Source organism: Fukomys damarensis, unplaced genomic scaffold, assembly GCF_012274545.1.
Source record: "Fukomys damarensis isolate Sample0158 unplaced genomic scaffold, DMR_v1.0_HiC HiC_scaffold_20, whole genome shotgun sequence".
NCBI classification, from domain to species: Eukaryota; Metazoa; Chordata; class Mammalia; order Rodentia; family Bathyergidae; genus Fukomys; species Fukomys damarensis.
The window spans coordinates 7,609,815-7,630,989 of record NW_022900932.1 but is presented as its reverse complement, the minus strand read 5'-3'; the positions used below and the strand labels follow the sequence as shown (position 1 = coordinate 7,630,989).

Sequence of the window (21,175 nt, the reverse complement as noted above, 5' to 3'; positions counted from 1 at the left end):
CCGCTCGGCTCCCCGGGCCCGACGGGCGCCTGGGCCTCTCCTGAATGGTCAGCGAGACCCGCCAATCGGGGCGCTGGGGCCGGCTCTGGGCCGCTGGATATTGGCTCCTCATACTCACCGTGCCTCGCTCCCCCGGTTCGCTGCCCGCGCTGATTGGCTCCAGTACCGGACTCCGAAACCCAATCAGAGGCTCCAGCCGCCGCTGCCGCCGCCACTGCCGCTGCCTAGCAAAATGGCGAACCCGAACAAAGGGGAATCAGGCCTCCCTCCAACCGCCTCCGCGCAGGCGCCTCGGGAACCACGCCCCTAACCCCAGCTGGGCTCGTTCCGCCCCCTCCTCCGCGAGGCAGTGCGCAGGCGCCTTGGGTAAGCCACGCCTACTTCCTGGATTTGACACCGCCTCTAGCAGCTGGACCACGCAGGCGCCTTCAAATCGCGCCAGAGCCGTCAACTCACACCTCTCTGAGCGTAGTACTACGCAGGCGCCAATGCACCCCTTTGCCAACTGCCCACCCGCTTCTAAGCGAACGAGGGGACACACCCCCGGAGCTAATGCGCAAGCGCCGATCTTCCCAACTCGCGGTCGGCTCTCTAGACGCATGCCCCGGCGGCGGCGGGATACTACGGAGTTTGTCGCCGGAAGTGCCGCGCAATTACCACAGAGAGCCGGCTGGGCTCGCTAGCTAGAGGGGCTCGTTTCCGCCGCTGCGGGGTGGGGCGGCCATCTTGGGTTCGCGTCGGGGCCGGTCCTCTGCTCCCCACCTACCAGGGTCGGACCGAGCCCTTCCTCGCGGGGCGGGGACCTCCCAACGGTCGACTCCTTTGCAGGTGAACGGTAACCCAGGTATCTGGCCCGGCTCCCTGCCCTCGCAGCCAAGGTGGGAGAGTCGGGCATCTCCTCTAGCGCCCCTGCCCTGCACACCCTTTCTTCGCCAGGTCCCTCGTGTTTCTCCTGCGCCATATCCGCTGGGGACGTACTTTTGTCTCCTGCAGAGGAAAGGACACCGTCCTGGGACGAGGAGGCAGGTCGGGGGCCGCCTTGGCTTCCGCCCCTGGAAAGCGCGAAAAGAGCGCGGGCCACGTCCCATCCTCTGGCCCTGAACAGTTTGGGGTCGCACCTTAGGGCCTGCACGAAGTCACACCCAGCGATAAACTTATTACGTGGGTGACCAGGGCATTGTGCACATAACATATTCAGACCGCCTGAGCGTTTCTACTTTTTCCTTCTCCTAGCAGAAGATAAAAGTTGTGAAAACAGCGACTCAGTATCATGGCCAGCAGCCTTAATGAAGATCCAGAAGGAAGCAGAGTGCGTAGCAACTATTAACTTACCGGTGAACTGAAATTCAGAATAATTGAGGTCAAAAGCATAAACACTTTTTTTAATTAAACCAATAATTGGATTGTCTTTTTTGTTTCTTTCAAGCTGATTTACTTAAGAAAGGCTAATACAATCCCAGGCGGGGACCATCCATCACATTCCTTTTACACGAGCTTTAATTCACTGTAATTAACTCCTTCGGTTCTGAGGATTAGACTTCATTGCCAGCTGAGGGAGGGGTGGAAAGGAAATAGTGGTGAGGACACGGAGTAAAGATAGAGCGGAGAGCGGTAGTTTAATACTTTATCTAATAAAGCATTGTCTTTCCCTTTGCACATTTTAGATCACTTATGTGAAAGGAGACCTTTTTGCATGCCCCAAAACAGACTCTCTAGCCCACTGTATCAGTGAGGATTGCCGCATGGGCGCTGGGATAGCTGTCCTCTTCAAGAAGAAATTTGGAGGGGTGCAGGAGCTGTTAAATCAACGTGAGTTTTGAAAACAGCTTACCCGTTTTGCCCTGGGTAAAACACCTTTTGATCATCTGTTATACTTTAATTATTAGGGTTTGCATGGGAGGGCTTCTTCATGACAGTGCCTTTAAATCTTTCGATTGTTTTTCCTCACAAGAGTGGCCTCCTGCCTGACCCCTTAGCCCTCCAAATCTGAAATCTTGTACAAGTTTTTAATCTCTTCCTCCCCTCAAAGCCTCCTTGATAAAATTATCCCACTTGTCTGAAACTTTGCATAACTCTGAAGTACTTAGCAAAGTCCACAGGTGTTTGCTTGACATTCAAGATAATCTGCTTAGTGCTACTCTTATTTTTCAAATAGAATTTTTCTTAACAGATCCCTTCATCTCGCACTAATACTGTAACAGTGCATTTGAATCCCATTGGGAGCCGGGTGTGGTGGCGCACGCCTGTGATCCCAGCACTCAGGAGGCTGAGACAAGGATTGCTGCGCGTTCGAGACCAGCCTGGGCTACGTTGTGAGTTCCAGGGCCGTCTGAACTACACAGTGAGACCCTGTCTCAAAAAACAGAAACAGAACAAAACAAAAAATCCCATGGGGAGCTTCAGAAACAAATTTCTCAGACCAAATTTTAGGCTTACTAAAGTGTCGACCAGTCGTTCTGATTCCAGACTTAGGCAAAAACAAACAAAACAAAACAAAAAAATCCCCCCCACACAATTCCTTACTACTTTTATTATGATTATTTGAGTCCTTCTCCAGATTAAAATTTTATTTGTGAACTTTCTGATGTTTCCCATAATAGCCCTACTCTGTAAGATCATTATTGCAAGAACATATACTTGGCAGTTTAATGGTTCATCCTAAAACAATTTCAAGGCAATGGACATTAATATTTAAGTGGATAAGAGAATATATTTGAAAGCAGAGACAGGATAAAAGATGGGGTGTGAGGAAACATGATTATAAGTGCGCTGTAAGTTAAGGGGTACAGTGTTTAGGAAGGTTGATGAGCAGAGAGTTCACAGAAATTTACAGTTGAAAATGATTTCTAGTTCTGATGTAAACTCAAATCTGTAAAGATTTAAAAAGTTTGAAGAATAGGGATCAGTGTTTTGGTTTTCTTTTTTTCTGCCACTAAATAACCGTTTTTCATAGAAAAGAAGCCTGGAGAAGTGGCTGTTCTGAAGAGAGATGGGCGATACGTATATTACTTGGTAAGATGGAGCCAGATCATTAATACAGCCTAAGGACGGGGGAACAGAGGGGCTGTGCTGCAATTGTGTTGGTCACCATGCTCTCTCTGGACACTTAAGGGGATCAAGAAGCTCCTGATCTTCTGACAGTTCAGGTCCAGTGGCACTGGCCACTTGCAGCCCTAGAGAAGAGAGGAGTGTGAAGCCACAGCCCAGCCCTGTGAGCCAGAGAACTGTGCAGTCTGCCATAGGCTTGTGTTCTAAGACTCACGGAAGGAGGGCTGCCTCCTCTCCCTTGATTCTCTCCTCATCTCAGTGAGATAGAAACAATGTCTGAGGAGACACATTCCCCAAGGGGAGTTTTCTCTTTCTGTCTGCTCTTAGTGCAGCACCAGGTAACGCAGCTCCTCTCCTGCCTGCTGCCTGAAAGAGGGGTTCTTCAGCTGTCCAGGCTTTGGCCTTGGGGGTGTGGCTTTTGTAGTGATGGTGGCAGATGACTTGATGCTACCCCACAACAAGCCTGATCTGGATAGCAGACTTAGTGGGGAGATGTCTAGCCCTGTTGAATTCTGTCCCTTAAGGCAGATGTTCCTTTTTTCTCCAGTACTGGGGAATTAAGTACAAGGAACTCAGGACCTTGGCTTGCCAGGCAGGCATGGTGCCACTGAGCTACATCCCCAGCCCTAATGTGACTTTTAAGTGTTTTTGTTTTTAAAAACTGCCAGCTTCTCCCCTGTTGTTTTGTAGAGAAATGAAAAGCCTGCACAGATCTTAAGTAGAATTTTAATGCTATTTTCAGGTGGCATGGGTTCTTCCTTGTTCTAGGCATGCAGATTAGCTCTTGGAAGTAGCACAGGGACTGTCATTGACTTTGCTTAAAAGCTACTGACAAGCACAATTTATCAGTCTCGTGGGTTCCTTGGATAAGGAAAGTTTTCTCCATGGCAGAGTCTGGGTTTCTCAGACCCTGTCCAGTGGCTTTCCCTGGGGTTTCCTCTTAACAGTATAGAAGGAGCAGTGTGACATTTGTCATCCCCCTTTCAGATTAATTATTCTGTAGTAGCACGTTTAATTTCTCAAGCTAGGGAAGACTCTGATGTTTTTTTTTCCTTGACTGTTATTTTGGGAAATGAGACTTTGAATCCTTTCTCTGTGTTCAGATCACAAAGAAAAGGGCCTCACACAAGCCAACTTACGAGAATTTACAGAAGAGCTTAGAGGCCACGAAGTGCCATTGTCTGAAGAATGGAGTCACCGACCTTTCCATGCCCAGGCAAGGAAATCCAGGGGCCTAAATGGATACTCGGTTGATGTGTGGGGCTTACTGTCTTACCGAATGACAACTTCACAGCTTCACTGAAAATTAAGAAAGATAGACAAATTTCCAGACTTAAACATCACCAGTGAACCAGTTTTCTGATTTTAGGCAAAGACCTTACTCCTAGATTGCAAGCAAGTCGGCATTTCCTACCTTTCTGTCTTGCCCTCCTTTTTGCAGTGATCCTGCCCCTCGCCCCTCTTCTCCTTTTTGTCTCACCATTCCATTATCTTATGTGTTTTGAACATACCATCTTTCCCATCTGTGCACATCCGGCTTTCTCCACTAGACAGGTAGCAGGGTAGTGGCTCTGCTGTGTCACGGCAGACAGTTTTCAGTGGAGCATCTGGTACGTTACGAGGCGGGAAGTGAGCTGTGGGACGTCCGAGCTATCTCGCAACGAGCTTGGGTGACTTCACCATGAGTGTTGACTTCCAGACACGCACCATGGCTGCCTGTGGGTGTCTCAAGGCTTTGAGTAGATTTTCCCCAAAGAAGAGGGAAGGAGCAATTTCCTAGGTAACTTCATCACAGCCAATGGAGTTGTTTTGTCTTTTTTTAGGATTGGATGTGGTCTTGATCGTCTGCAATGGGAAAACGTATCTGCAATAATTGAGGAAGTATTCGAGGCGACGGACATCAAAATCACTGTGTACACACTGTGAAAAAATGAAGAACATTTTGGTCCTTGTTCTCTGGTGTCCTCCCTGCTTGGCCATAAGATTGAGCCAGCTCACCTGAGAATGGGGAGAGGAAGATTTTCGTGTGAAGTAGTGTCATAGAGCAGGCTGGGGCTGCTGTCTTCTCATGTTTGGACTAGGATTCTGGAGGAGGGACTGCTTGGGGATGTGGCTGTGTTTTCTGCAGCAGGTTCAGGAGTAGGAGGCCTGATGTTAGGCAGGAAACCCAGAGAGTGGGTGGGACCCATCACCCGCTTTCGGCTCCAATGTGCTCATTTCGACGGCTGGCCACTAGGTGGCAGCATTGATTCTATTTCTCTGCTTTATGAGAAATTTCAGGAATGGTGAACTTTGAATTACTTGGGGATCTTGTTTGTGTGCTTACCTTAGTATTATGCATCAGATTCATCCTAGGAGAGAATCGTGAGTTTTTTTTTTTAATTACAAAATTATGTCTGACATTGTTACCATGGAATTTTTGGTGATAAAAATGGAAAAATAAATTTTGGGGTTCATTGAGGTTCTGTGCTTGTGCCTGTGTGGATCAGGAATGGGGTGACCACCGAGGATAAATCTGTAGCTTTATTTGGAAGGGCCCAGCAGGGCACACTGGGAAGAGCAGCAATGGAAGAAGAAAGAATGGATAGGAACAAGGGATCGGCATAGTTGGAGGGCTGGGTCTGGCTGTCATGGTGCACCCCTCCCTCTTCTGCCTAGTTCCTATCATTGAGAACAGCGGACTTCGTCTTGAAATAATACATAAGTGCCTGGCATAGCTCAGCGCAGAGTAATGACTCCATGAATCAGCGATTCTCAGCATGGGAGCCACTGGACCAATGAGGCATTTTTGTTTTTTCGCTTGCTGTGGTGCTGAAAGTTAAAACAGCCAAACTGGCTGCTGATTTTCTCCCTGGAGTGAATGGGCCGTCTGCTACATTCCCTAGTGCAAAAGAACAACTGGATTTTAGAAGGGGGACTTGTTAGGACACCAGGAAAGCACTGGTTAAGTATAGCCTTGGGACTTTAGACCGGCATTCTTATCACGTTTCAGCCTGATAGGGCAGTGGTTTCCAAACCTCTTGCTTTATGTCTCTGTGTGGTGCTGCAGGTTTCAGAGTGGTGTAGGGTAGGTTCTTCAGCAAACTTAGGCTGTGGCTTTTCTTGAAGCTTAGCTTCTGTATACATAAAGTGGAATTGGAGGGAAGAAAGGAGGGAGGGAATGTCTGCACAAAATTGAAAATGAAACGACCAATAAACAATTGAAATAGTTTAACTCTGACACACACACACACACACACACACACACACACACACACTTCTTTGTCATGTTCGGGACTGAACCCAGGGCTTTGTGCTTTTTAGGCAGATGGTTTACCCTTAAGGTTCACTCCCAGCCCGTATGTAAATAAATCTTACACGGGTCAAAACACCGGTTTTCTAGGGTTCCTTTACTTTTAAAGAGATGACAGTTAATTTTTTCGTGGAGTGAGTCTTGATTCTTTTAACAAAACCTCGTTTCATCCAGGATCTGCTGTAAGTGGAATTCTGGGACTCCCCAGGGACGTGATAAAGCGCTTTGTCAGTTGCAGATAGCCGTGGGTCAAATTCCAGTGCCTTGCCACCCTCGGCGGTCTGTGGGAGTGAGGCATGGCCTGGTGATCAGAAGGAGGACGTTATTCTTGGAAACCCAGTTAGAGTTTGACAAACGCCCAGAAGTTCACATGTGGAAATTCTGCTTCCACATAGAACTCAGACAAACATTCTAAGAAATGAGACTTTGGGTGTCCTCCTGCCGTGGCTGTCCAGGACCACGCATCAGACCATTCATTGTACAGCCAGACATGGAGCGTCTCCTTCCCACCTTCCCTCCTTTAATGGAGAAGCTAACTGCATATTTGGTGATTGGGATGTGGCTCTCTTTTGATATTTCCTGTGTGTTTAGTTCCATCCCTTGCTGTAATGTCTTCAGAGAAAGGGACAAGCTCTCATTTGCAAATAATCTCAGGAAAGTATTTTAAAGGATGATGGGAAGTCAGCATGGGACTGTTAGTTCCTGTGTTGTCTAGACAAGTTCTAGTTTAAACTGCTCTTTTTTGTTTGTTCGTTGTGAGGCAGGGTCTCAACTGTGTAATGCAGGCTGGCCTTGAACTCACTGTGCATCCCAACCTGGCCTGGAACTCACAGCAGTCCTCCTACCCTAGACTTACTTCCAAATGCCGGGATTACAGACGGGTGCCACCACGCCCAGCTGGTTTAATTTTTCTCTCCCACAACGCCATGGCTTGGTTCTCAGCCTAGGACGTCCCTAGGCCAGGGACTCAGTATCCATGGTAACTTCCTGGTGCCTAAGTTCCTTAAGAAACCAGGCCACAGAAAAACCATGCTACTTCTTTTATTGATGTTGCTGTTTTTCTTTCTTTAAAAAACAAAACAAAACAAAAACAGCCCAACTGAACATAAAATGTACTTCTGGACATATTCAAAGCTCTGTACGTTCGGCCTGAGGCTTCTGCCTAAACAGCCGCAAAGGGGAGTCAGGAAGACCCAAGGCCCTGGGAGCCTGGTGCTTTTCTCTTTGCTGCTCACGCGCCTCTTTCCCGACAGCAGCTCTGGAGAGAGAAGCACAGCCTAAATGAATCATGGCAGTGAGAAGTATATTTATCTGCTGAGGGCCTTGTGAGTGGGATCGGTTGTCCAGTGTTGTCGTGCTGCAGTGGTGTCCAGAAGACAGGTACGTCCCAGGTGGCATGTGTGTCCCTTGGCAGCAGCAGGCAGACCTTTGAGAAAACACAGCATGTTACCCAGATCTCTCACCCCACGCACCTACCAGTTACCTACTGAGCTAAGTTTCTGGATGTGTTCTCCACCCAGTCCCTGAATTTCTCCTCCATAATCTCCTGCAGTTGCTGGCTAACCCAGGATTGGGTTTGATTCTTTCATTCACGGTTTGTTTTGGTTCAAACACAGAAAGTGTCTTAGAAGAGAACTGCATTAGTTCTGGTCTCTGGATTCAAATACATGGTTAAATATTGTTATTAAAAACAAAATATGTAATAAGAGATCTGGGGCACATTTTATTCCACAACTCATTTCTTGGGGTTATTTTAATTAAGCGTGGTTTTTCTTTTGGGCTTTCAGATTACAACTGTATTTCATGACTTTAAAACTTGGTACATTTCACCTTCCCTTCAGGAGCAAGAATAGCCCAGGGCGGGGAGGCACATTTCTGGGCTCCAATGAGACAGCAGTGTGTACACTAAAGGGAGATGTTCAATTACCTATATTTTAAAAATCTGACTTTGAAATAAACTTTTCTCTCAAACTGGTTCCTTTTACTTCAATTTATATCAGATCCAACCCCTACTTAGCCAAAAGCAAAAGATCTCTTAAATCCTCCTGGATTGCTTACTTTTAATTGAAAAAGAAAATCTCTGGGGGGAAAAAAAACAACCCCAAAGCAAAACAAAATGTTTGAGGACTTATGTAGTTAGGAGAAGTGGCCCTGGAGAGTAGGGTTAAAATTAACTTGCCAGTTGTCATTCTGTGGTCTGTGTTGGGCTTACAATTATAGTACCTACTTACAAGTTCTTTAAAGCAGGTTTTTAAAAAAAATTTTGTTTGGTACCGGGGATCAGAACTCAGGACCTTGTGTTTGTGAGGCAGGTGTGGTGCCACTGAGCTACATCCTGGGGCCCCCTTAGAGCATTTTAAAAGGTAAGCTTTGTAGATTCAGAGGTCACTCAGAAATCTGTCTTTACTACCGCTCACTGCTTATTTTATGAGCAGAATGTCCGTGGTATTCCTCCACCACAGACCCTCTGAGATCAGTGTCTGGGTCCTGTAAGTAGCAGTAACTACAGATCGTGTCTTGATGGCTTGGCCAGTGCCCAGCCTGAGAATAGTCAGCTGTGCCTTGTGCCTGCCTAGTAGAACACTCCTGCAGGCATCGGCTTCTGGCACACTGATATTTCTTCAAAGTGTCTACGAAGCAGCATCTTCTCTTAAAGGGTATTAGGCATGAGAAATACCAAAAATAAATTGAATTCATGGAGGCGTGCTGCTTTTGTGTTTTATTAATATGTGACTTGTTCCAGAATTAAAGCCACAGACGAGGGCGGTTTGATCAGTAATTCTGGCCTTATAAAGGGCTCAGTTCAGTCACAGCGTTTCTGTGGAAGTAAACTAGAACAGACCAAAAGGAGATGGGAAAGGATCTTTCACCCTTCTTTCTGAGGATAATTGGCCTGTTTCTCTGAAAGTCTAATTTACCCTCAGCAAGTGGCCAAATTGGCCTTAATTGTGTCCTAATTATTTGCTTAAATAGCTAATCTTTACTTCCAGTTTTCCTATCTCCTCAATATCTGTAGGAGGCTGCTGCTGAGCTGCTGCCTAACCTACAACATCGTTTTAACCCTTTCACAAGTCCTGTATCCATGGGCTTGTTGCTCCCTTACTCCAGTTCTTCCATTTCGCTTTTCTGTGAGTTCTGAGCTCTTCTCAGTAAGGAAAATGCTCTCGCACTGTGCATCCACCCAACAGTTATCGATCTCCCTCAAAGCGTAACCATTTGTTTGAAGACGTGAAAGCAGGTCTGGCCAAAAACGAAAGTTGACTACAAATCCACTCGGGGATTTGAGAATTACCGAAGACGAAAGAATGAAAATCCCGTCATAGAGAAAACATGGAGGTGAAGATCGCTAATGGACTTGGGAGCAGCGTGCCTGGCGGGTGTCTTGGGTACGTCTGGGTGGGAGTACGGGGGTGTGCTTAGGGCTCTCAATGTCTTCTCTGCTATTATTCAGTGACCGGCCCTTGTGCTATCTGAATCTCACCAAGGCTCATTCTGGCTCGGAGCTTTGGGATCTCTGTCAGCTTTGGGTGTCCCAAGTTACAGGAAAGTTAGTCTGAAATGAAAAGGTAGCAGGGGAGATAAGAGCGGGCGGAGGGGCAGGGATTCAGAGGAAAGAGAAAAATGAAACAATGTTCTAAAATGTTTTTACAGTCAACCCAAAGCAGACAAATGCAGCCCTTCCAAAGGCAAATCAGCGTTACACCACTCATTCCACCCGACCTCACGCCCTCTCCCCAAGTCAGCGGCTGGTGCCGCGGCCCTGGGGGAACTCACAGGAGGCCAAGGCCGGCGCCTACTTCAGGATGTCCGCCAGCTTCTCCTCGTAGTACAGGAAGTTCTCCTGAATGTCCTCCCAGGGCTCAAAGGCCTTGGATTCACCCTCTTCTTGCTCCACGAAATTCTGCCAGACGTACTCGAAGTCCTGGGGCTTCATGATGCGCAGTCTGCAGCCAGCCTCCTTGAGCTTCCTCAGCGCGGCCTGGATCTCCGGCTCTTCCCACATGAAGAGCCGCCCCACCAGAATGAGCAGGCGCAGGTTCTTGGTCTTGCCCAGGGTTTTGACAATGCGATCCGCGCAAGCCACGCAGGGGCTGGAGGACACGTACCAGGTGACGCTGTACCGCAGGGCCGGGTCGAAGGCCGGCAGGATGGTGTTGAAGAAGGCTTCCTCCGCGTGGGCGGCTGCGTGCTCGTCCTCCAGGTACCCCCGGGAGGCCTGCACTTGGTCTCCCTTGCTCTGTACTTCCACCACGTAGCAGAGGAAGGTCTTGTTCCTCCCGGAGCTGTACTCCACATTCCGGAACTGAAACTTAAAGAAGTTCACAGGTAGCCGTTCCCTGTAGGCCAACGAGACAAAGGGATGGGAAAGGAGAGAGAATACTGAGCTCCTTTTCAGAGGACCAGCCTAGAGTAGGCAGATCTGCGAGACACGCTGGCTCTTAATAAACCGGCCTTTCCTAGGCTAATAATGTCAGCGAGAAAAAGGCGGCAAAGAGTCCAAAAGTGATCTGGGAGAGGGGAGAGAATTTGGATTGGGGTTTCCACTCTGGTCATCGTCCTCCTAGGAAGGATCTCCAGACACCGTTTCTGCCATCTCTCCCAGCACAGCACACCCAAACTTTCTATACCGGCGAATCTCTAACCTGGCCAGGCAAAGGCACCTAGAGGAACCCTTAGAAACATCAGCACCTCAGCCCCACATCAGACCGATGAGACTGGAATGGCTGGAGAATGGTCCCAGACAGCAGTGTTTGAAAAGTGAAAGAGAAAACCTCTCTAGAGGATTATGATAGGTGGCCACCTCTGCGAGGCAGGGCTTGAAAAGCAATTTTACCAAGCAGCAAGCATGCAAAATTTCTCAGGAGAGAGCAAGACAAAGATTTTGCATATTTCATGCTTTTATCTGTCCTTGTTGTAGCCCATGTACATTGCATTTTGGGGCTGGCCTGGCCTGTGTCTTGTAGAACTGTGCTGTCCTGTTGACTGTTTCTCAAGCCTGTCTTTTCTTTCTGGTGAGAGGACCGTCACATGGTTAGTGTCCAAGAGTATGCATCTGTGTGACAAGATTCCCCAGGGGTGCCTTGGGTTAATGAAGCTGTGTACAGTATTGAGTTGTCTTGGAATTTTAAAAGACTTCGCCTCTACTTTAGCTGCTGATCATCTAGCAGCTGGATCAAGAATTCATAAATAAAGAAGAATGTTAGAAGAGTGCTGAAGTAGACAGGTAGAGTAGGGGACATGTGACAGAAGGTTTTGAAAATTTCACCTTGATTCAAGAGGCAGATGAGAACCATTTGCAGTTCTTGAGCAGGAAAAAAACAAAAAACCCAATGAAAGTTATTTCCATGGAAGATCAGCCGGCTAGCACTGGACTGGTGGGGTATGAATGGGGAAAAGCCTGAAATTTAAAAAGGACACCAGACTTGGTGGTGTGTAGCATGGCTTCGAGGAGGAGGAACATGACCCAGAAATGAAAGCAGCAGGAGAAGTCCAGGGGTTTTGAAAAGTTTGGTAGGAATAAGAAGGAAAGGAAAAAGGAGAGGGTCTGGAGGGGACATCAGAGTTGAAGTTTGTTTTTACTTTTCTGTGTGTGTGTTTTTTGGAAGCAGGGAAGATCTGTGCAGGTCTGTGGGCCACAGAAAATGAAGGGGTTTAATAGGCGGGATTGCAATGTCGGAAGGGGATGAGTACCAGCTAGAGGGGCTGAATGTCTTTCATTTTAACAGTGTAGTCTCAGGGGCTCAGGGTAGCCTAAGGCGTGTGAGACCTGCATCCCCCATCACACTAACTCCCATTGCCTGCTCACTCCTACCCCTTCCCAGGAAGGTCACCGGACTCCCCGCGCTGCGGGGGAATCCCTGGTGTCCCAAGGTCCTGGCTACTTAAGGATGAGCAGCAGATGCCACAGAGCTGAGTAAGCTTGAGTAATTTCCCTGCCAGATTCCCTCCTCCTTTGCCCAACTTTCTCCACCCGAGTCGCTGTGTCTCTTGCTGTCCAAGTGAAGTTTCCAGTGTGAAGATGGATGTATTTGGGGACCCAGCCTCAGGATTCCTCCGGGTACTATACTTAGCTCCCTAACCCCTCTGTCCCTGGCTGGAGGTGTTTATTATTTACTTAACATTTTAGCAGAATGGATCGCCTGAGGTTTCACCTTTCCTCTGGAGAAGGAGGAAATTCTCACACATGAGCTTTTCCTAGCTACCCTAACCCTACTGGACCACTGCGAAACTCTCGGGAGGCCCTCCAGTCCCTTTAATGGCATTTTGCTCCCGAGAAGTACAGTGCTTACCTTTTCTGCCCAACCTCTTCACATTCTACAAGGCCTTTTGCCAGCCTCCCCTGCCCTGTTGCGATCAGAACCATACAGATAGGGAAGGATTCTCTAGTGGAAACCCTGGGAACTATTTATGGTTGGTTGGCTTGGAGGCTTCAGCAGTAGCTGCCTATGTGGTCCCACAAGTTTTTGTCTGGGAGCCCCTAAATATTGCTTTAACTCTGCCAAGCCCAGCCCAGCCCAGCCCAGCCCAAATGATCCATCACAAGTTGGCCAGAGGGGGCCAGAATGCTGCTTCTTTCAGCCCCTCTTGAGATCTGATTTTCCCTTCCTGTTCTTCCTAGGCAAGTGGAGACCCAGGGTAACCTAAAACCCAAGGGAGAGGAAGAAAGGTCACCTCTCTATAAATATCCATTCCCGACCCCTCTGGCCAGTGGCCCCAGGGCCTCTGTGTCCCTCAGCAAGGCCTTCCAGACTGGGTGTCTCAGACGTGCTTCCAAGGCTCGAAGGCAAAGCACAGTCTTTCCTTTGGGTTTGCCCCAAGCTGGAGCTCGCTTGGCTTCTCAATGGGCTTCTTGATCTTTTAGAAGGGGTGGCAAGATCAGAAGAGGTTTTTTGGGCCACCCCCAGATGAACACAGCCAGGTCCCAGTGAGATACCAGAACAGACTTGGTAGAGATAGGAAACTTCTGCAGAGAGCTGGACATCACAGGTGATTTCGTGGAGTCACGAGATAGTGCTGTAATACTCACTAAGTGGAAGGAAGGAAATAGACAATCGCAAACATCTTTTTCCTAACAATGTGCTATTTCATTCTCAACCTCAGTGGATATTTCACTGCTAAAGGGACATGTGTGTGTGTGTGCGTGTGTGTGTGCGCGTGTGTGCGCGCGTGTGTGTTGGAATGGTGGAGTGCAGACATGCTGGTTGCAGTTCCCTGTCCCCATCTCCTGTCCCTCCTTCGGGCACAGAAACCAGCAGCATGAGGATTCTTGTTCCTGTTCCATCACCACAGCCTCAGGCATCACAAACAAGGCTGTTCACACCTGTCGACTTAGACCCAGGCTGAGGAAGCATCTCACTTCTAAGAGGGAACCCAGAATCCTACAGTCTAGCGAAATCTCTGGGAGATGGCCTGCTTGATGGGGAAGAAGAGATGTGAGGAAATGTAGTACCTGTTTTCCTCAGGTGCCCATTAAAAAAGTTCTCACTGCCTAAGCATAAATCTACACAGCGAAGAGGAGTAACCTGGTTGGCCGTGGTCTGAGATTAAACATTTGCTCCCAAACATCCCATGGAGTGGAAAATCTCCTCACAGTGACTGCATATTGACTTATTTCAGCTTCACCTTGCTAGACCTGTCAGTGACTGCTTTGAAAGAGGTGGAGCTATCGGTTTCATTGGGCACCGTCTTTTTCAGACCACTTTCCAAGTGGATGCCAGCAAGTGAGCTTGGGGAGAGGAGGGCAGAACAGAGGCAGAGGGTTCTAGAGCTGAGGAGGGAGCTTGAGGTTTGCAGGACGGGTGCTGCCCAGGGCAAGCCTGGAGCTGACTCCTTCTCCCTGGGAGATGCCAAGCTTTGACCTCCCACCCGCCCTGCCTTGGGCTCTGGGTGGCAGTCGGCTGTCATCTCCTCTGTATGATGCACCTCTCAGCGTGCACTGGCGGCCAGGTGCGGCCTTAAAAGTGGTGTGGAAGGGCCCTCACCCCTCACTCTCTTCTCTCTGGGTCCCTCGTGCGGCCCCAGAGAATCCTGGTAGCTGAAGAAGTGGCTGTAAGGTGACGCAGTCCCCCTGCCAGGTGTCCTTGTTCTGTAAACAGTCCCTTTGCTCGCAGGGGCTGCTTTCTGCAAAATCCTACAGGGTGCGGCTAGAGGCAGAGACAAGCACACATCCGGGTGCTGCCAGGCAGGGCCAGAGCTCTCCGTAGTGGGGTGGACACACACACACACACACACACACACACACGTACAGAGGGCCAGACAACCAGCTTCTGTGCTCCAGAGCAGCCCTCAGTCAGAGGTGGGCCCAGGCCAGCACTCTTATCTAAGCTCAGCACTGCCAGGCCCCCATGTATCCTGGGCCCTCTCCACAGGAGCTGTCCCCCAGTTGATTTCCTGTCACGATTCCTGGCGATGAGCCTGACACACAATAGGTGACCATTCACTCGTTCCTTTATTCCTTCACCAAGTATTTGTTGAGGACGTCCGAGGGGCTGGGTGCTGAGGATAAAGCAGCAGAAAAGACAAAGTCCCTTCCTCACGGAAGGGAAACAGGATAGTGGGGGAAACAGGCAGTAACTGACTAATTCCTCATCAGTAAGTATTTGTGGGCTTCAAAGGAATCCTCTTCATGGTTTTTGGGTGCACTACAGTGCTTTAGGGTGAGACAGTCCTGGGATTCATGCCTTACTCCTGCTAATTCTTGGCAAACTACCAGTCCCGCTTTAGTTTTGGGCTTCAGTTCCCTTCTCTGAATTACTGAGTAACCCAACTTCCTAGATTATGGACAGCCCGCACATTCAATAAATTACAGGCCACACTGATGGGTGGCGCCGTCTCTGCGTCCTTCACAGGTCCATCTTAAGGGTCACCAAGCATGATCCCGTCTCTGCCCTGCCTTTCACTTGTAGCACTTCCTGTCTTTCAGCATGTGCTGCTAAGTGTTTAACACCCATGTCTCTGAAAGAAAGAAAAAGCTCTGGATTTCTAACATTCGAGGGCGTCTCTAATCTCAACACCCCCGCCATAGGGGTGTAAAACAGCCACGTGAAGTCGCCACACACAGATAGGAAGAGAGTACGCACTGGACTTCACACCTTTTCCCGGCCCTTTCTGCTTTGCTCGTGTGCTCCAGCTGCTTTCTAACCTGAGTGCCCCATTCAGCCGGGACCACTACAGACAGGCATCTCTCTCATTCCTGCCATGGGCCCCTGCTCTCTTCAGATGCTTCTCTGAGGGCCACCTGCTGTTCTGCTAGCTTTCATCCCAAAGCTAAGGAGCAGTCTGGATCCATTCTCCGTGGGAGTCCAGACCAAGAAAGAAGCTGTTTGCTGGCCCTTGGGCTCCAGGGCCTATGGAGAGGGAAACAAGGAAGCTGCCTCCTTGTCTAGTCCCTGTGTAGACAGCCACACCTCTGCACTATTTTAAGTGTCTGTTTACCCAGAGGGAGGGGCCCTGTCACGTGGCCAGGGCACACTCAGGGATTCACCTTCCGCTGAACTGCTCAGAACATTCAGTTGGAAGGGCGCCCCCACCCATGTCTCTGCACCTGGGGTCATGAGAAGCCCCTGGCCCTCACTGTCTTGAGGTTGGGTACAGTGGGAGACCAACGGGCAGACAGGTCACTGCTGGGCCTTGAAGACTGGCCAGGTCCTGGTTCTGTGGGCTTGGACTTTCACTCCATCTCCCTGAGCCTCAGTTTCCCATGTCAAGTGGAAATAACAAATCTCTCTCTCAGCATGGGCTAGGGTTCAGTGAGCTCATTCACTTGGAAGTGTGCTGCGATGGTGAAGCCCTGGTCAGAGGTCAGTTACAGCAGAGGACTTATCCCGTCGGGACCCTAAAGCATGCTCAACCCAGCAGACTTGGCCTGGTTCTGCTCTGGACCTGCTCCACCCATGTGCTGGGGAATCACAGTGCCCTGCATGTGCGTGTGGCCTTGCATGCCCAGGTGGGAGAGAAGGCTCCCCATTCGTAGACAGCGCTGGGATTGGGGGGTGATCCCGGCCTGGTTGCCCTAGGCTTTCCTTGCATGTATGTCAGTCTGGGCTCAGCTGCTCCTTTAACCCGAGGATGAGGGTGAGACTGGTGGGGGAGCAAAGGCAGACAGAAGTGCCAGGCTCCTCGTGCCTAAGGAATGGAATTGGGTGGGCTCTGAGCCTGAAGGGACCCTAGAAATCAAGTAGGATAAAGCTGAAGCCAAGACTGGGAAGCCACTCAGCAAACAGCAAACAGCAGGTCCAGAGGGGCCCCCCCCACCCCGGACTCCGCCTCCTGCCTTTGTTCTTCCGGGACCTTCCTGAAGCGTGGTGCCCATCGTGGGTGAACCCCGTGAAGGAACCTTGGGCTCAGGGAGGAAGTGCCCCCCAGATTTCCTTATTCCTTGTTTAATAATTTAGCAGGGTCTCCTCTACAGGAATGGACAGGAAGAGGAGAAAGACAACTTGGTTTTATTCCTGGAGAAGACGGCATAAGCTGGACCAGACAGAGGGACTGTGCACACCCCCCTCCTTCAGAGCCTCAGGTTCCTTCTCCAGACCCCTCAGAGGACTGAGGGTGTGAGAACAGCTCCTGTCTGTAAGCCCCTGGCCTTTTGTCTGTGCTGCAACTATTTCCCTGGGGCAGACGAGGACGGTCCCTGAGGACCGGAAGGAGAGGTTCAGTAAGATGAAAGCTGTTTCTCATTCCACCTCTTGAAACGATGAACCTGCCTTCCTGCCTCGGGAGTTTCTGCCCCAGGGAAAAGCTCTACAGAAAGCACTAGAGAGAGGGCTGGGATTTATCTCAGTGGTTTAGTCGAAGCCAAAGTTCCTGAGTTTGATCCTAGGTACCAAGGGGGCCAGGGAGAAAGCACCAGAGGTGGACGCAGGGAGGAGAGATCCACTCAGGAGCAGAGGGGGAGGCTGAAGCACTGTGGGAAGCTTTGAACTGGGGCCATCTTTAAATGTGCACTTCACAGATTTCCTTGGGACTAAACTTCTACCCACAGGCGACTCCCAGTTCCAGGAGGCCTGAGAGTGGCTCCCTTCTCTGGGCCTTTTCCTCTGAGACCTCTTCCTACGTCCTGATCAGAGTCCAAGGTGTCTCCCCAAGAAACCTAGAGAGCTTTGCCGCTGTGCCCCCTGACTGCCCCTGCAGGGGACCCCCACCCAGCCCGCGCGCGAGTCTCACCCCTTGATGATCTCAAAGGGTGGCAGCTCAATGAGCTCCTTCAGCTTCTCAGGGTTTTCCAGGTCATCCAGGTCCCCCTCCCCATTCTGGGAGGCTGGCGCCGCGGGTGCTGCGGGCGCTGCGGCCGCTGCGGCCTCTTCCTTCTGGGCCATGAGGGGCTGTGGCTCAGGAGTCACCGGGAGACTGAGGAGAGGCTGTGGGTCTGGCCAGGCCCTGGCGGCAGAGTCCCAAGCAGCTGTCAGCAGCTCTGGCTGGCTGGAGATGAGAAAGAGGACCCGGCAGGCCAGGCTCCGGCTGCCCCCTGGGCCACGGCTTTATAACCAGGCCTCCTGCCCCTCCCCCCGGTCCTCTCCCTCCGGCTTCTTAAAATTGAGTGACAGCGGTGCCAGGATGGGGGAATGGAAACTCTGGCTGTGAGTAGCCCGTATTTATCAGTAGCAAAGACAGGAAGCTGGCAGGTTGGGCGGTTTGGCCTGCTTTTCCCTTTCCTCTTCTCTCCTCACAACCTGGATTCCTCCCTTTGTTTCTGGCCCTACTTCCCAGCTCCATGGGAGGGTGGTGGTGGGGGGATTGTGGCAGGGGCCAGAGGGCGGCCGTCCTGAGATTAGGGGAGAAGCACTGAGTGAGTCAGGGTCCCTGATTTCTCTGTCTGAGTCTTGGGGCGATGACAAGTTGCCCCAGAGCTCCCATGGCAACAACTGTTGAGTTCCAAGACTGAAATGGACTGGACAGAGTTTAGTTGTTTCCACTACTCTAGGAGGCTGTGTGTACCATTGCCTACGACGTATGGGAACACTGAGGCTCCAGAAGGGTTCTGTTCCTGGCCTAAGGTCATACAGCTCGTAAGTGGGGCAGGCGGGATTAGAACCCAAGCTGTGTGCTGTCCAGCGGGCACCTTTAGCCTCCATGCTGTGCTCCCTCTCAGTCGGCCCTTTACCTGTTTAACAAAGGTTTATCGAGCACCTATTTGATGCGAGGGTCTGGTTCAGGTCCCGGGACTGTGGCAAAGAAAAAAGCGAGTCCCTGCCCTGTGGAGCCGAAGGAGCTAGATGATAAATAAGAAAAGTAAAATACAGGCTCTGCTTGGCTGGTGTTGGTCAAGTAAGGGAAAAGAAAACAGAAAGTGGCAAGAGGTGAGATGACATTTTTATTATTGGGTGGTTAGGGCAGGACTTTGAAAAGGAGACAGTTGAGAAACCATCTGAAGGAGGCACGGGGGCCTGAGATGGAGGCCTCCTTGGTGTGGACACCTGTGTGGCTGCAGAGGCCCAGGGGAGGAGGCCAAAGACACAACCTGAGCTGAAGAGGCTGGGGCTCTGTGGGCTCCTCTGAGGAGCTGGCTTTTTTTCTCTGTGTGAGACGGGAAGCCATCTTCTCAGCCCAGATGAGACGCACAGTCCAACTCCTTTTTGCAGCTGAGATTGGACCAAAGATGGGAAACAGCAGAAGCAGGGGCATCGGTCAGAAGCCTCTTGAAATTAGAGGAAGCGATAACAACAGCTGGGAAGTTTTTGTAGCTCACATGACAGGTGCTTAGCAGGGGCCACAAATGTTTGTGTTTGGGCAATGCGGATGCTCTGGGATGAGCTCAGGGGAAAGGGAAGGAGGTGCCAGGGTCACCTGCAGGTCGAAAACGAGGAATCTGAGAGCACTGGGGGTGAAAACAGTCTGAAAACAGCTGCGGCCAGGGGTGGAGAAGAGGAGGCAGGGTGCCTCTGCCGTGGTCTGGCTGGAGAAGACATTTGGGGGGTTCCCTGACCCAGAGAGTTCTGAGTAACCCACAGTGCTCAGCATTTTGGTTTTCCCTATGGTCACGGTCTCTCCCAGTTGTACACGCCCGAGTATTAGACGTGTTCCTGTGAAGGCCATAAATTATACGATTGCCCTGCCTCTTAGGGTTATTTTCCCAGGAGAGGGTAGAAGTAATAGTACTACCAAAAGGCGGTAGCAGCTCATAAATGACAAGGGAGTTTATTACGACACGAACATACAGCATTCGAATGCAAAGAGATTATTTCATTCTGGTTATTTCATCAACATTTATCGAAGGTTCCCATGCAGTGAGCACCAAGAATAGAGGTGAACGAGCAGGTCTCAAAGTCTTAATAGCATTTGGGGCATTAATCAGGCAGTCAGGCATGGGGGTTATTCCATTTATTCACACAGCGTTCTCCCGCCTGTGTGAATTATTGGCCTTATTTTGCAAGTTAGGGACCAGAGTCGTCAGAAGGTAGTGATTTTGTGCCAGATCGACAGGGATTTGAGTCTAGTTCTTTTGAGCCTGAATGCAGCCTTATTTCCAAGGCTGCACCCCCAATACCTCTGATTTGATATCGCTAAAGCGCTGGAAAGGGGAGTTCCCCTCACACTCTGGCTACAGGGATGTGCTCAAATCAACTGAGAGAGAGTCGGATGTCCCCAGGCAAATGGCTGAATCTATCATTTCATTCTTCCTCGGGAGGGAAAGCTTCCTCCCTAAGGAGGAGGAGTTCTTACATTTTGTCTCTCATGTATAATCCTGGATTAGGAGGAAAGAATACTTCATGGTCCCATCTCACTGGGTTCACTGTGTGATCGGGGGCCAAATGCCAAATCACGTCACATCTCTGGGCCTCAGGCTGAGCTCGCTGCTCCAGGGTGGTTGAAAGGAAGAAGGTGAAGGAGTCAGCTGGGCAGAGGAAGACCAGAGATGGCCCAGGGCTGGTCCTCCCCAAAGCCGAGACCCCTGGCTCCTACACACTTTGACCTTTGGGAGAGTGCCCTGGGCCCACTCCCAGGCCCCATGCAGCCGCCTCCCCCTTTCCAGGCCTCCTTTCCAGCCCCCACCCCCCTGCTATGCCTGGAGGCCTCAAAGCCCTGGCTCTGGCTATCTGGCTATTTATGGCGCCTCCTGGGGACCTGCATTCCTGGCTGGTCTCCGGCTCTCCTTTCTGAGTCAGACCAGTTTCTCCCACAGGCCCCACAGTGTAGCAGCTAATCTGGGGGACTCACATGCCAGGGCCTGGCTCCTCCCTGTGCAGCTGCCACCTTACTCTTTTTAGGACTGGCGTCCCCTGCCCCTCAGCCCACATTAACCCTATTGGGGAAAGTTCTTTCAATCCCCCTCCTGCACAGGAGGAAGTGGGCAGTGAGGTATTTCATTCAAGGCTTCTTGGAGTTAGCAGGGCACTGAGATTTGAACCAAGCCGCTCAGCCTCCAAGTGCCAGGCTTTTGCTGCTGTCTTATGCTGCCCAGAATTCAGTAATGAGCAGGGCTGGCATCAGCACAGCCCTGGCTGTCAGCGTTCTGTTACCCTAAGCACTTGCAGAAGAATTCCTTTACTCCTCACCAGGGTGTTTGGGGGAGGTACTTCGTACTACGATGCCTGTGTGCCTGGTGGGGAAACCGAGGCCTGGAGGGGAAGTGGCTACTGAGGCAGTGCTCTTTGTTTTCAATTTCACCCTCTTCACCCTTCACCGCTCTGTCCCTCCTGCCTCAGGAGCCTAGAGACCAGCGGAGGAAGGCAGGGGATGGTGTGGGAAGCTGGGGGGCTTGGAAGGAGTTCTTGCAGGCAGAGCAGGCTCAGAAGTATTTGATACTGAGGTAGGGTTTGTGTGTGTGTGTGTGTGTGTGTGTGTGTGTGTGTGTGTGTATCTGAGGGCTAGAGACAGAGAGCCCATTGGTCTCTC

General features: G+C 50.4%; 3 protein-coding genes across 13 annotated transcripts in view; 1 reads left to right on the top strand and 2 right to left on the bottom strand.

Annotated features, from left to right (window-relative positions):
- Positions 1-208, bottom strand: part of Nfya (nuclear transcription factor Y subunit alpha) — a 23,881-nt gene extending 23,673 nt beyond the window's left edge. For 2 of the 6 annotated variants that reach the window (XM_010631021.3, XM_010631025.3), the window contains exon 1: positions 119-200. The gene's annotated coding sequence lies outside the window, so the exon portion shown is untranslated. Of the gene's footprint in view, positions 1-118 lie in introns of all 6 variants that reach the window. The other 4 variants (XM_010631019.3, XM_010631023.2, XM_010631022.3 and 1 more) reach the window with 4 other exon arrangements.
- Positions 209-604: 396 nt separating this feature from the next.
- Positions 605-6,311, top strand: Oard1 (O-acyl-ADP-ribose deacylase 1). Of its 6 annotated transcripts, none has more exons than XM_010631017.3 (6): positions 605-828; positions 1,237-1,309; positions 1,665-1,809; positions 2,954-3,012; positions 4,152-4,264; positions 4,872-6,311. In XM_010631017.3, exons 2-6 carry the CDS (start codon positions 1,271-1,273, stop codon positions 4,972-4,974), a joined length of 459 nt encoding a protein of 152 aa, XP_010629319.1. In that variant the 5' UTR covers positions 605-828; positions 1,237-1,270; the 3' UTR covers positions 4,975-6,311. The 6 variants fall into 6 exon arrangements, with proteins under 6 accessions (XP_010629319.1, XP_019064020.1, XP_010629318.1 ...); XM_019208475.2 differs by having other exon boundaries at positions 1,234-1,309; XM_010631016.3 differs by having other exon boundaries at positions 605-844.
- An 844-nt stretch (positions 6,312-7,155) lies between these two features.
- Apobec2 (apolipoprotein B mRNA editing enzyme catalytic subunit 2) lies at positions 7,156-17,897 on the bottom strand. Its single transcript, XM_010631013.2, has 3 exons — positions 17,507-17,897; positions 10,115-10,677; positions 7,156-7,766 (listed from the first exon to the last, which is right to left on the bottom strand). The coding sequence occupies exons 1-2, from the start codon at positions 17,656-17,658 to the stop codon at positions 10,134-10,136; spliced, it is 696 nt and encodes a 231-aa protein (XP_010629315.1). The 5' UTR covers positions 17,659-17,897; the 3' UTR covers positions 7,156-7,766; positions 10,115-10,133.
- Between the last annotated feature and the right edge of the window lie 3,278 nt (positions 17,898-21,175).